Source organism: Falco rusticolus, chromosome 4, assembly GCF_015220075.1.
Source record: "Falco rusticolus isolate bFalRus1 chromosome 4, bFalRus1.pri, whole genome shotgun sequence".
In the NCBI taxonomy this organism is placed as follows: Eukaryota; Metazoa; Chordata; class Aves; order Falconiformes; family Falconidae; genus Falco; species Falco rusticolus.
This window is the reverse complement of record NC_051190.1, coordinates 102,300,279-102,315,074: the sequence shown is the minus strand read 5'-3', so window position 1 is coordinate 102,315,074 and position 14,796 is coordinate 102,300,279. Positions and strand designations below refer to the sequence as shown.

The window sequence follows — 14,796 nt, the reverse complement described above, 5'->3', positions numbered from 1 at the left end:
TTAAAAATTGACTCTGTGGAATGTATTTAATTATGTAACATATTTAAAGAACCCTTTAGTGATCTTACATGAAGGTTGTGCAATTCACCATGCAAACAACAGAGGGGTAAAACATTTGTTCCATCAAAGTATACAGCAGATCTGCTGTTGACTGGAATAAGGCCAGAGTTAATCCAGGAATTTAGAACTGCAGTTGAATGCTGACTCTTGTCCTTGCAGAATTATCAATACAAGATCTGATGACATGACCACCTGACCTTCTTTTTGTAATAAAGTGCTCTTTAGTATCTTTTTCCTGCATGCCAATGCAAGTAGATTAATTTGTTTAGCTTTGCTTGTAGCCAACAAAGGTTTCATTCTAGTGTACCTACAGTGTGAGCACACGCTGAGCGGGTATAAATACGGTACAGGTGTAGGGTGGCAGCTGTATTTCAGTCCGGATAAGATTTGAGAAGTTCAAGTCAGCAACCCGTGTAGTGATCCTGGCTAATATACTTCTGACCTGGGGCTTTTTATCACAGTGTATCGTGCCTGCTTGTGGCATGTGCCATGTGCTTAGCATAGCTCTTAACAGCCACAGGAGCACAGGAGAAAAAGTTAACTTTGCATATGCTAAAATGATGCAGCATCCAGCAATTTGATTTTTCAAAGTTATTAACTAACTGCTATGGTGATTAAGAATAACTTTTTTGATTCTGCCCAATTATGTGAATAGTCTGTCTCAAGCATATTCAAACAGCAATTGCAAGTAAAGGCTTGCGGTAGACAGCTATCATTAATTTTTTTTTTCCTAAATGTGTATGATTAGCAGTTTTATAGTACTGCAGGTGACTACTCATTTATAACCTGGGTAACTTCAAATGTTCTTGGGTCAAAATTATCTTGAGTAATGTCTGGCCACATTAGAGTTCAGCCTCCTTTAAAGTATGCACTTACAAAGCTAGGTCTCTTTTTTAAGCTGTGAAAGTATTTCCTCTCTTTTGCATCCCTCAAAAGCAACAGGACAGATTTTCCCAAAACGTTCTAGAGCATTTCTCTGTGGCTTGAACTCAACTGTGCCTAGGTATGCTCCAGGGGAGATTTTGGGGAGGAAAGTTACGAGCAAGGGCCAAGGAAAGGAAGCTTTAGACTCCGACTGTGGCTCCACAAAAGTTCATGGAGTTGAAAGGGAATTGCCGTAACCTCTGGCTGCCCACCTCTGTCTTGCCACTGGCCTGTGCTTTGTACTTCAAAGCCATGCTGCCTGCCTCCAGGCGCTCCGTGGGAGCTGGCCCTCTGCAGAGCTCCTGTTGCTGTTGTCATTTGTGACGTGGGTTTCTGCTGACAGAAATCCCAGCAGGAGCTGGGGCGGAACACAGCCTATCTTACAGCAAAGAGAGAAATTAGGAGGAGGAGGAGCAGGAAGAAATACTAGAAGTAAGGAACTGGGAAAAGGAGATGGTGCGCCTAAGAAGCTTTGACTTCAGACTGTCATAGGATTGCAGGGTGAAAGAGGGAATAACGCAGGGCTGCCCTCACACAGGGTTTCATCACAAGACTTAAAATTGTAGGTGTTTCTCTTAAATCCCTGTTGCTGGGAGTCATGTAATGACTTCAACATCTGATCTTTCATTTAAAGAGTGTGAGTGGATTCCTCAGAACTTAGAAGAAAAGCATAGTCCTTCATCCTAAAAAAAAAAAAGCAAAGGAAAAAAAACCCACAGAAACTGGATTCTAAGACTTTTTTCAACATACAATTTTAAAGCTGATGTCTTAACGATTTGAGTTTTGCAATCAGGACATGAGGAATGTTGATGGTGGTGTGAGTAAAAAGCAGATCAGAGGTAGTGAGTAAGTGGGAAGGTCTTTGAGGGAGCCTGGAATTACTGGATAGGAGAAGGTACTAAGAGTATGGAGGGAAACACTTCATCCCAAAGATGTGTTGTCACTTAAAAAGAGGTAACTGTATGTGCTGGAAGACTAGGCTTTCCACAGGCCCATAAAGGGTGAATTCCAGATGTTAAGGCAGGAGAAGATAAAGAAATCACACAATCGTAGTGGAGTCAAAGCAGCAGTGCAAAATTTTGCAAAATGGAAGGGGGTATATTTAGAAGGAGATTTCTGAGGATCAGTGATCTTTGGAGCAGAGAAGTGTCAGCAGTATCTGGGGATAACGAACATCCAGACAGTTTAAGGATGCATTTATGAAGAGGGAGAATGCTTTGTTCTTCCTTATTCAAGGGTTTAATTGAAGGCAGCTGAAAAGGTGCTATAAATTTAGCTTGAACAAATCCATCATCAGGGACAGTAGTGCAGGCTTAGATATTATGAGGATCATTCCTACTTTCAGTCAGAAGAATGATCTGTCACATCCTACATCCTACCCAGGAAATTGCTTTATAATTGGATATCTCAGATGAAACTGGAAGTCCCAAACATGCCTCAAAGACTTTGTGTGATATCCGTAAAATATTCCAGTGCCTGTGGTGATAAATTTCCATTGGAAGGTCTCCCTGGAAGGGGCTCACAGCATCACTTCAGGGCGCTGGGGAGGGCTGGGGGAGAACCTATCTCCCAGAACCTCACATTTCCATCTGGCATTGCAACCTGGACCAAATTTTCATAGTGCATCCCTAAGAAAATTGCCAGGCATGGAGCAGCACTTTCAGGGAGAAGCAGGCTCCAGAGTGGGACATGTGGGGCAGGATCCTGGGACAAATACCAGTGGGACTCCACAACATGAAAATGGCTGTGAAGCCCTTCAAGGTGGAGAAGGAGGAACAAGGAAAGTTAGGAGCCATCAGGTAATTTGGCTGAGCTATTTTTATAATCAAAACTCAAAGTCCAAGGTACTGTGAGTTTAATTGAAGAGCTCCTCGGGATGTGGAAAGGGGGGCAAGGAGTCATTGGGATATACTTTGGGGAAGAAATTCCTGATATCATGAATCAGTGAAATCAAAATTGCATTTTATAACCCCACAGTAAGATGTCATTCAAATATTATTTAAGTATCCTCCCTATAGAGATAGTAATAATAATGCCATGCATACGTATACCACAGTCAGCCGAACAGCAGAGCAGGCATTTTATAGGTCCTTTTAAATGATGAAGGGCAAAGAAAAAGTTAGAAACCACTAACTTTTTTATTTTGTTTGCTGTCTTGTAACTTAAAACGACCTTGCAAGATTCACCCCCCAAGCGACATTTTACAACGAAGTCATAAGCCTCTGAAAACAGAAATTTATGATGGAAATGCTGACAGTCAGACAGTCAAGTATTGCTCTGCTGGCGGGCACCAGTATAATACCTAACCTGAGACTGTGAAGACAGTAGCATAAATCAGCCTGGGTCTAGGTGGAAATGACTGTGTATTCATACTGTTCTTTCCCAGTAACGTGAGAAAATTTGTCCAACACAAACTGTCATAAAAGAATGTTATAATGCTGTTCCTAGCAAACGACCCAAGTCAAGATATTCTCAATTAGCTGTCTATAATCTCAAAGCAAAAGGAAATATCAAGGAGGTGCTTCCTTTGTGACAGAGACAGGCGTTCTGTAGTGAGGCATTTACCCATATTGTCGTTGGCAGGTTCAGCTTCATCCTTGTCTTTTCCCTACCTTGTTCTTCTGGAAGACCTTCCAATGGGATGCTTTTCTCTATCTGCATGTGTTTTTTGTTAAACTTATCTCCCATTTGTCTGCATTTTACATCTCTTATATTTAGTCTTTGGAAATCATATTCAACTCAGCAACTGAAAGGGAGCAACAGAAAACGGGAAACAAGATTTTGAGCCTCCACAGGATCATTATTCCATTAATAAAAGTTTTGCATTGATTTTCAGTAGGATGCGCTCCAGTTTCCACTGAAGCAAAATGAGAGAGCCAAGACTTTAATTTGTGTGTTCTTTTCCTTAAAGGAAGCTGTGTATCTTTCAGGGTTTTTCAGGATAACGTAGATGTCATTTAGTTATATTGTATTTCTTCTGAAACTTCTTCTGAAAGAGGTTTCTTTGTGGAGAGCACTGTAGCTCTGTGCAGAGATACTCAGGCAGCTAAAACGGTCAGCTTGGCAGAATGGATCATGCTGCAAGGTATAGTGTGGACCATATGCCCAGAGAAGAGGAGCCTATTCTGTCCTCACTGGAGTGGTTTCTACAGATTTTTTATATTCATCTGTGGTAGTAAACGACCCCCTGTTGTTTATGCAAACAGGACTGAACATGAAGAATATACAGGCAGGACAGCTTGGGAAAAGATATAATTTATGAGTGATGAGGAAAACTTGTCAAAATTAATATCTCTTCCTGGGCTGTAAATGACAGAGGGAGCAATTTTTCCAGCATAAAATGGATTCAAACCAAAAAGCACAAAAACATCTTGAAGCAATCTCTGAAAAGCTGGGGACGTAAGATACCAAAGTCATTTACAGGAGAGAAGAAAATCACAGGCTGCAGCCATATCAGGGTCTTGGAATGCCTGGGATTAAATTAGCTAAATAAATTAATTAGTGAACATGTTGTCATAGGAGGATGAGTAGGATGTAAGGAGGTGCTAAGAAACCTCATAGTAATCAAACCTGTCTTGTAGCTTTGGAGTATTTGAGACCTGAAGATCATTTTCCCTGGCCACTTTTATATCACAGGCAGTTGAAGTACTCCCAGTTACCTAATATTGAGATAATACTTGTCTTTTACTAAAATACAGCTTTCAGAAGTGATTTGAAGGCATCAATGAGAAAAAAAAGCCACCTCTTTTCTATCTAATGTGTGCCAGTGGAACATCTTCCTTGCAGTTAAATGTTTCTGCCTAATTTCTCTTTCAAATGTATCTGGTTCTTGTCACAACTTTCTAGCGAGGTTAAAGAACTACTTAGCACCTAGTTTATTCTCCCTGCAAAGGTACTTAGGCACTGCTATCAGAGTGCCCCTCTGGTCATCTTTTTGATATGCTAAAGAAACTGAGTTCTCCAGTGTGCATTCTAACTATGGCCTCAGTTCTTTGGACACCTCTGCTGTATCGTACTGCTACTACCTACCTACTGCCATCTTTGCAAGGTGCCTTAAATAGTAAAGAAATATTGCCCCTCAGGATTTATTATTCCTGCTCTCATAAATATAAGAAAACAGTATTCGTATGTTGATGGTAATATAAATTTGGTAGTAACAATTTAATCTTTAAATATTTACTCTGGATATAAAGAAATATAGTCCTTATTCTCATTTACCTTACTATTATTAAGCAAAGCGACTATAGAGTATATGTAAACCAAACCCACATTTTACTGCTAACGGGTAATTACATGGTACTGAATATTTCTCATGTAATAATTATGTAATCATCATGTTATTCCCTGTATATAAATTTTATTAAGTTGTTTCTTGACATTGCATCAATCTTTATAATAAGCATGTGTAAGAGCTTTAGTTTGTAAAAAAATCCTTTTTCTTTTTTTCATGGTAAAGGTTCCCTATTACTTATAACAACACATAATGACTACTTTGGAGCCATTATGGTCTGTAGAGAGAGTAATACACATTTTTAAAATAATCTAAAATAAATATTTAATAGTAATACATGAACATCAAATTGTTTGGTTGTGATACTTGCTTAAGCAAGCCTAATTTTTTTGTTCTTTTACCCATTGTATTGAAATATCTTAAATCTGCAAACTATGGCTAAAAAAAAAATCATACAAACAGTCTTCCTTTTCAGATTTTTTTTTAATTCACTTCCTTTCCAGTTCAATAGAATATAGACAGTCTAGTTACTCATAATGTGTTTGGGAACTTTACAACTTAGTTTTCAGAACTTGGAGATGTATTGACACAGGTAAAAATGAATTATCATAGCTTTGTGGGGTTTTTTTAGTTTAGATCATTATCTGTACCTTTAAAAATATCATAAGAATCTGGCCTATAGCTTTGATATTTTTTTTCTGCACTGCATTTCCTGATTCAGAGTAATACTCAGATGTTTTATTGTTGTCTCCAAATTGCTTTTAAATGTGAATAATTATCTAAGATCCTCTTAGGATCGGCACCAAAAACATACTGTTGATAGAAGTTTGAAAATGATACTTCATGAATGATCTGATCAGAAGCAAATTCCTATTAACTATGTGAAGCTGATGCTCTCCTTTTTCCAGCAGGAGAGCTGAGTATCTGTCTTTCAATAGGTTTTGAAGCGTCTGAGATCTTTGTCTTTTCTCCAGAATATTATCATCTTCCACATTTTTGTTCTATCAATTATGAAAAAAACCCAGCATCTAAAAAAGGGATTTTAAAGTGTTCTTCTTCCCCCAAGTTTACCTGTGCTTCAATTACATTCTTTTGTAGAAAACCTGTCCCCTGGAGGCTAACTTTTACAATGTAACATTCTTGTTAATGATATTTCTATTAAACCCAGTCTCAACATTTTGAAATATTTCTGTCTCAGATGAGAGAATAAATTCATGACAAAAAGCATATTTTGTCCATCTCCCCGGGTTTCCAAACACATTCTACAATAGAGGAGTGTCATAGCTTTTTGAAGAAAAAATAGGTAGAATTTATTAGTGTGGACCTCTTTTTTTTTTTTTTTTTTTTATTGGGCCTCTTCCCAGGTATCACTCGCTAGTCTTTATGGCTCAAGCAAGTAAGAAATGCCTGAACAGATGTGTGCAGGTAGGTTCGGCTCATGGGCAGGTGCCTGCCATAGACATTGCCACCCAAGTTGTTGACGTTGATCAGAGTTCTAAGTAAATTAAGACTGAGATCTTGTGATGGTGAGTACCAGATGATTTTAATAATATATCCATTGCTCTATACCCCTCATTCTTCCCAGTCAGTCAGCAAGCTAATCATCCAGAATAACACAATTTGAAAGGGTTATTTCTAAAAAACAGGTATTGTGGGCAGGTGTAAATTATAATTCATACTTAGGTAGCCCTGGGACAGATACCATCCTGATAAGTTAGCGGCTGCCTGACCAGCCTTGGTGCATCCAGGAGGAAGGTCTACCCCCCAGGCACACGTTGCAGAAAGCAGACAGGGATTCAGGTAAGGAAGATGAGGGGTAGATGCAGTTGTTACTCAGCAACACATCTGAAGGGAACATGTGTAGATGGCTTTGTCTACTGTGCTGCCTTTTCAAACTGAGTCGATAATGCCAGTGTCAGTTTCAAGCGAAGCGTGTGCCAGATTACAGATAGCTAGCAATGGCATTTGAGAGCCGTTAATTGTGAAACTTGAGAAGAAAATGTGCACATTCTTTTTTCAGAGTGCTATTCAAATGATGGCCTTTTTATCCCAGAACACTGTGGGTTTCACTTTTATTCTCTTCCCACATAAAATGCATGAAGTGCGCTGAGTCTTTTTCGCTTGGCAGCTTATATATTGCATTCTTTGCAGGGACTGCTTTGGCTTGTTAAAGTGTACCCCCATGTATTAAAATGAAATTGTCACTGCTGTGTGGTGCAACATAACATGGTTTGACACCAAGTGCCTGCAGCTACAGAAAACAGACTTTTATTGCATTTATTCTTTCAGAGACAAGAGTCTCTAAAGGCTCAGTGCAGACATCCGCTTAGTTAAATCTGAATGAAGCCGAAGTGAACAATCTAAGTTGCTGTCTTTGTGCTTGTAGAAATGGCCCAGCCCACATGGTATGCAGTGATACAACCTGGAAGGGACAATTTTTAATGATTTTACCTGAAACAAACATGACAAAAGACTTTGACTTGCTCAGAGAATTGATCAGGCAATCAGGATGGTAGGTTTTTGGGTTTTTTTTTCAGTGGTGATGGGGTGGTCCTTTGAACACTGGCAAAATTTTACCCTGGGAGACAATCTGCTGCTCTAAGTAAGCCATTCTTTCCCAAAACGAATTGACAGGAAGGTTGGTGGATAAATTAATTTTGAAAAGATTTAGACTGGTGAGAAGTAAGCAATATTTATGTCCATGGAGTTATTTTGTGGAGAGTACCTGGAGGTAAGCACTGGTGTATGGAAGGAGCACTGAACATGGGTTTTAAACACAATTCTTCTAAGAAAAACAAAAGCATTATTTTTCTTTTTGCTTGCTTATTAGCTTTCCATTTCTCTCTTTCCTCTCTTTGAAATTTCTGTACCCACTCTGCAGCCAACTCAACTGTTCTCTGGACTAGTGTACAGTCAATTTACAAAGACCTGAAAGAACAGTGAATTCCCAGAGGTGGTATAACCATGGTTTGGGATTTGACTAGTAGCTTTGTATTCTTTACCGTTCCTTCAAAAAATATATGTACCAGTTCATTGTTAATGCTTTCATGTCTCAGTGCTGAAGGTTACCTTGAGGTCATATGAGATGAACAGTAAGGTATTTCACCTACCAGTATTACATGTAAATTACTGTCTTTTTTGGCTTTATGTTGTAATAGGCATATAGGCATATATGCATTGTCTGTGGTTTTGCTATACAGTCTGTCTTTGCAGGTTATTTTTTTAACATTGTAATCCTTAATAATGGATGCTTAATCCTCTGTGTTCTTCTCAAAACCCTGGTGGTTTGTTTTTTTCCATGCCATTTGAAGTTATTTTGAGTGCACAAGGCATCTAGACACATGTCCTTTGCCTTTCCAAGCAGCACGTGAGAGCATAAAGAATGTCCTTGTTCAGGGTGATCCCACAGAGCCAAAAGGGGACTGTTCATTGACACTGCTGCAGCTCACACACAGCCGGGAGCGCAGCTGCAGGCTTTGAGGGTGGCAGGTCCTTCTCACAAGCCACACCATACTGTAATGAGCTCAAACAGTTTCTCTGCAGAAATCGGCGAGAACGGCTTTGAAGTTTTCTCTGAGCATCTGTGCTTGTCCTTTTTTCAATGCTTTTGCTTTTTGTTTTTGCTGACTGAGCACTTCCATAACAGTCTAGTAACACATTTTGCCTCTACCCCCATCCCACTCTCTTCTCTTTTCCAGAATGGAGTCTACAGAAAAATGTGAAGTAGTAATTCAACATTTTAATGGCAAATATCTGAAAACCCCACCCGGTCTACCAGGTAAGTGTAGCCATCATTATGAAACTTAAAATTCACTGAAGAGTTTAGAATACAGAAATGCTAGAATTTATGGTGAGAGTGGCTTATATTATTGGCCTTGCTAAGAGGGCATACGACTTTCCTGGTTGAAGCCTATCCTTTTATGACCCGTAGCAACTTCTTCCTTGCCCAGGTTGTATGATTCAAGCATTTATGCCTGACAGCAGTAAGTTTAAGGACATGTAAAAATCATGGTATCTTACTGTGTTTTTTTCTATTTAAATACACATATTGTGTGTTTTTTTTTTTTTTAAATCAGAGCAAAGACCATGTAAGTAAATGCTGGTGCTTTTCTAACAAACTGGGAATATGACTAGATCAGCAACTGCATTACGGGTGATAAAATAGTCAGGATTTCAGGTTGTAGTAACTTTGTATTCTTCACAGTTACTAGTTACTGTTACTACGAGTATTAACAGCAGTATCTGTTAGGGCATTTCAAATATGAGGTGATTTTATACCATTTGTACTTGCCATAACTTAATGAAACCCTGCAATTTTCTGAAGATACCTGTAGAATACATTCATTGGCGTGTCTGTGCCATATCAAAAGCTAAGTTCTAGACAGTATCTTTTAAAATCTTCAGCTGTCACCTATGTGGCCATCAGCTGTGCAAAGTTTAGTGATCAGTTGCCTGATTCTTAGTGCTTGATAAGACCTCTCCAGCCCACAAATCTGCCAGGATTTCTCCCTCAGATTATCTGAAGAGCTGTGTTCAATGAGCAGGAAGTCCTTGCAAGAATTGCATCCTAAGTTATCTCTTTTTTCTTTTTCTTTTTAACTTCCATTAAACTATTCCATTTTCTGGTTACTTTCATTGAATTCCTTCTTATTCATTGCCTGGTTCTTTATGGAGAAGATGCACTAAATACTCTTAATTAAAAGAGGGCCATCTGCGCAGCTATTGTATACAGTAATTGAATGCTGCAAGGTACATACAAATTTTAGTCAGATCACCTTCCTGAAAGAGTATATAACTTTTGGTACAAGCTGCCAGACTCCATTTTATGGAATTTATTTTTCAAAAGTAGTCACTGACAATTTTTCTCAACACCAACTAATGAAGTACACCACCAACTTTGTGAAGTACAGCAGACACAGGCTGCATAGAACAACGGGCAAAGCAACATAAGCAGACACCTTAAACTTTTGGCATGCCTTTCTGTACGCGTACATTGAGCCCCAGAAGTAATCTGTTTAATATCATAGCAACACCCAATGGAAAGACTGTGAATAGCAAGGAATGGGTAGTGCCGCTTTATCATTATAACCTCGTGTGCTCCATGGTCACATTCTTGGTTGTCTCAGACAGGACCCATCATTTGAGACAGAAATAAAGCAGAATATTCTTACAGTGCATGCTTCAGACAAAAAAGACTACACTGTAAAGAATGAAAGCTAGAAGTTTAAAATATTTTTTAATTATTATTTTATTTTTAATTAGTCAGGAAAATCCTGGATTTTCAACATGAAAAATGTGGGACATCAGAACAAGAGTCTTGATAAGATAGCATGATTACCTATTGTTCCAAGAGATACACTGAAATTGGATTTTAATGGTTATAACTTTTTCTGCTTTCTCAATTAAAGGACATGAATCAGCTCTTACTTTCTTGAAGATGTCCATGTGGGAAAATTGTCTGTGTTTCTCTTATGGTTGTTGTGATCAGACGGCATTTAGTTGCAAGAATGAGCTGGGAAGTGACTAGTTTAGAGTTTTCATTTACCTGAGTACCATTCAGATGCAGATAAAGCATAATGCAGCTAGGGGCAAAGCCACTGAACCAGTAACTGAACTCAACTATGCACTAGGTATCTTAAAATCCCATTTTGCCCTCCATTTTTGGAGGACAGAGTTTGTAGTTCCAAACACAGATAATTAGAAATTATCGTATGGTATTTGACCACATAAAAGAGAGTATTTCTGCCTCGTTATTAGAGTAGGGCACTCTTCAAATCCATATTTGAAATATTTTTTTTGTATTCATTCCTCTTTTTCTTAAGAAGCCAGAAGGCAAACATGATCACTTGAGCAGCTGGGTCAGTTCAAGTGATACTGGCTACTCATACTCATTTACCTTTGATCTAGTGCAAAAAAACCATGCAGTCCTAGTTTATTCTTCTTGACGTAGATTCCTGTTAGAGCTTCTACTCAGTGTATACATCAGTGCTATGAACATGTATTTAAGCCTCTCAGCAAAGGTGGAAGCATCTTGTTTTATGCTCTTCTTGGAAGCTGCTTATCTTCCTGCATGGAGAAGAAAGGAAAACCAAGTCTCCTAGTGTACTTGGAAAATCACAATCAGAGTCTGAAAATCATCCTTCCATCATGTTAGTAATTGACATAGAAAGAAAAACATCTCTAGTTATTGCTGTAACCTCTTTATGGATTTCCATTAAAAATGAGGAACCAGAGAATATTAGTGGAAGTATGCAATGCTGTCTGTTATTAACCTCTACTGCTCAAAGACATGGTCTTACTGTGAGAGGAAATTAATCAATCCTTTTAGGGTTAAATTAAATTGATTTAGGGTTTTCAGCTGGATTTCTTTCAGGCGTAGCAGTGAACTGGGAGGGTTTTACATTTTTGTCCACACCTCCTCTCACCCAAGCTCTGATGTTCTGGTTCAGGCTTGCCAGCTAATAGAAAGTTGCATGAGGCCCATCAAGAAAGAAATCAACCTGGCTGCAGGCTGTTCTGTACTACCCTGGCTCCCGAGGCGGTGGGATTATGGACCAGGCAAACCGTTCTGGCAGCTAGTTTCCATCCATGCTGTTTTTCCCAGTGGTGTTCCCTGAGATGTGTTATGTGTGTGAGAATACCATGTCAGGAGGATAAAATGTTCACATCTTGTGGGGAGGTTGTGCCTGGTTACCAAGTCACAATGGAAGAAGGACTGGAGCAGGTAGCTTTCACATGCTGCCGAACAGCTCATCAGAAAGGCTGGGCAGTCATGGCTCTGGCTTTCCCAACGAATAAAACCGTGGACCATGACTTAAGTTACATCCTCCCAAACAGTTACCTCAGACAGTAATTTTGAATACAGATCTCTTTCCCAACTAGTGTTTCCTTGGAAAATGAGATGTAAATTTCATGGAATGGTTTTTTTTTTTTGTTGGAAATGAGATAGAAATTACAGGACAGTCGCTAGTATTCCTGGACATGCGAGCCCAGCCAGGAGTCACATATCTAAGCTGACACAGGCCAGCAATATGGCAGGAAAGATTAAAGCAGTGTTACATCTGCAAGGAAAGGAGTGCACACAGGGCGCTCTGGAGGTTACGTATTCTGTATGCTCCCAAGGCAAAAATATATCATTCCTTGATTGACTTTCTAACTTCAACTACTGTCTGTTGTCTCTTAAAAATTGCAGAGCTGAGCACTTGCAGCTCCACACCACTGCTTCAATCCAGTGACAATGTAAAGGTTATTTTCTGGCACTTGAAACACGTCACTGGTCAGATGTGTAATGCCTAGGTAAATTTAGCAGTATTGTGTCTGTTAGTGAACTATTCTCATTAAGGGTGCTTCTTAGTCCAACGCCTTGGCTTCGTTCCATTCCAAAGCAAATTGCTGCACTGTCCTGCTTGCTCAACTAGTAAGCATTTCATGATGTTCGGTCTTAGATATGCAGTACAAAATAGTTGGTTGTCCCATAAATAATTAGTTAATATCTTTGCATTTCTTCCAGACTGAGAAAGTACAGTTGTCTCCAGAAATCTACAAACTCTCAGTGCTTGGCAGATTCCATGTGAACTTCATAAATATTCTGAGTAGCTTTGAGTGATTATTTTTTAGTGGGTTTTTTTGTGTTTCTTTTTGTTTTCCCTTTATTAGCACTGCTTTTCTGAGATAAATAGATCAGGACCTACTGGGTATATTCTCTTCCCATAGGGAGTGCAGCCCCACATGAACTTAATTGTACAGACCCTGTATTGCCACTCTAAAAGAGAAGTCAGCAAATGAATGCATCAGACTGCAGCGCTGTATGCCTCCATCAAGATGTGAAGGGCACTACTAATGATGAAGGTAGTAAGGTAGCTCGCCCTCAGTTTTTCAGTGCTGCATCTGTTTTTTCTTGGTGAATAGCATACTTCATATGAAAACCTGCTAATCTATCACATTTTGCAATTACTGAATTCAAGTAAAAATTCCTAGCTTTTCTGTCAGTAACAAATTGATTTATCTTTGGATGGGCAGGCTTAGGGTACAGTCTTTGCATAGAGTTTTTGTTCATCTCCCAGTATCCTTGAATGTCTTTAAGAAACTTCATTTTCTCTTTTTGAATAAATGCAAAGACTTAACGAGTTCTTACTTTTCTCTCTGGAATGTCACAGGAACATGCTTCATTTGCAGTAATTATCCCCTGTTGATACGTTCCTTATGCTCCCTCACAGCATATTCTAGTCATTATAGTACTTTCTAAATTTCATTTGCTTTGTAAATACTTTTGGTTGTCGGAGGATATTGGTCAATTCCCATCTCAAGGAAAATTTTACAAAAATGAGACTCATGAGTGCTCCAATGCATGGTCGAGAATCTTGATCTTTTGTAGAAGCTCTGTGTGGCTTTCATCGCTAATTTTAATGCCAGGTTAAAAATACATGACAAAAAGAAAGAAGAGGGAAGTACTGTTCTTGTGTAGGTTAAGAAACCCACAAATAACAAGTGACTGTGGCATTTTGGGACTGACTTTTGCTAGAGCAGGAACTCTTAACAGAAAGATATTCTCTGCAACAATACAGATGTATTTGCAAATACCTCGTATCTTACTCTTCTGCCTATTGGTCATTATTGGTCATGCATTTTTCTCTTGAAAAGGTCCCAAGCACTGTATTTTTTACAAAGTCATTTGACCAGAATGAATGGCTATTTTCTGCCTCTATCCTTACTTTAAATATTTCTCTTGTTATCTGTTAGATTCTCCGATTCTCCAACCAGAGAGTAAATTCAAATACTTAATCTGTGCTTCAGAGAAGTAGACTTAAAACATGGCATAATATATTTAGAGCAACATGTTTTCTAGGACATTATGGCTAAAATGGTCATGAGAAAACAGTATTCCAGTTGAGACTTAACTGTGCAATGGGTAGTAGCAACATTTTCTGCTATTTTTCTTTTCCTCTTAGTGGATGAACAAATGGTATCTGGTCATCAGTGATGCTGTAAATTGTTTTTCTGAATGAATAAACTTAAAATGTTTTGTTTGATAACTTTTTAGCCCCTTCCTCTTAGTTTGGTGGTTTATCTTTTTATTTATTTGTCTCATCATTTATATGCATAAATCACTGGAAAACTCTTTCAAAATTAGATTCTTGGGGAGTTTACCTCACTTTATGAAGGTAAGTAATACATTACCATAAATATCCATGTCTTTTTATCTCATTCTCTGTGTATATGTATATGTATTTGACATTTTAAACAAGACAAAACAGCAGCCAAAAGTAGAAGCTAGGCATTTGGTTTTACTTAGCTTAAAACATTTGTTGAGTGCTACAGAGAACTGAAACAGAATAAAGGGCATTCTGCTAGGTTTGGTACTGGTAATACTCAGTGGAGCTACTATAAGAAGGGGTTTATCTTCTACATATTGTTACCCTGAGAAATTATCTTTATTCAAAAAACCCAAATTCCCTCACTTGTATCTTCAGTTCCTTTAACATATAAGATGTTAATGTTATCTGAATCTTTTATGTTGTCTACCTTCTAAGAATTCAGTTTTGTAAATATTTCCATTGTTATCTGCTGACTGCAGTATATAA

General features: G+C 38.5%; 1 protein-coding gene across 9 annotated transcripts in view; it reads left to right on the top strand.

Moving 5' to 3' along the window:
• The window catches only part of RBMS3 (RNA binding motif single stranded interacting protein 3), a 718,180-nt gene that overhangs the window by 564,993 nt on the left and 138,391 nt on the right, over positions 1-14,796 (top strand). For all 9 annotated transcript variants that reach the window (XM_037383217.1, XM_037383218.1, XM_037383216.1 and 6 more), the window contains one exon: positions 8,914-8,993. In XM_037383217.1, coding sequence (XP_037239114.1) covers positions 8,914-8,993 — 80 coding nt within the window. The remainder of the gene's footprint in view (positions 1-8,913; positions 8,994-14,796) is intronic.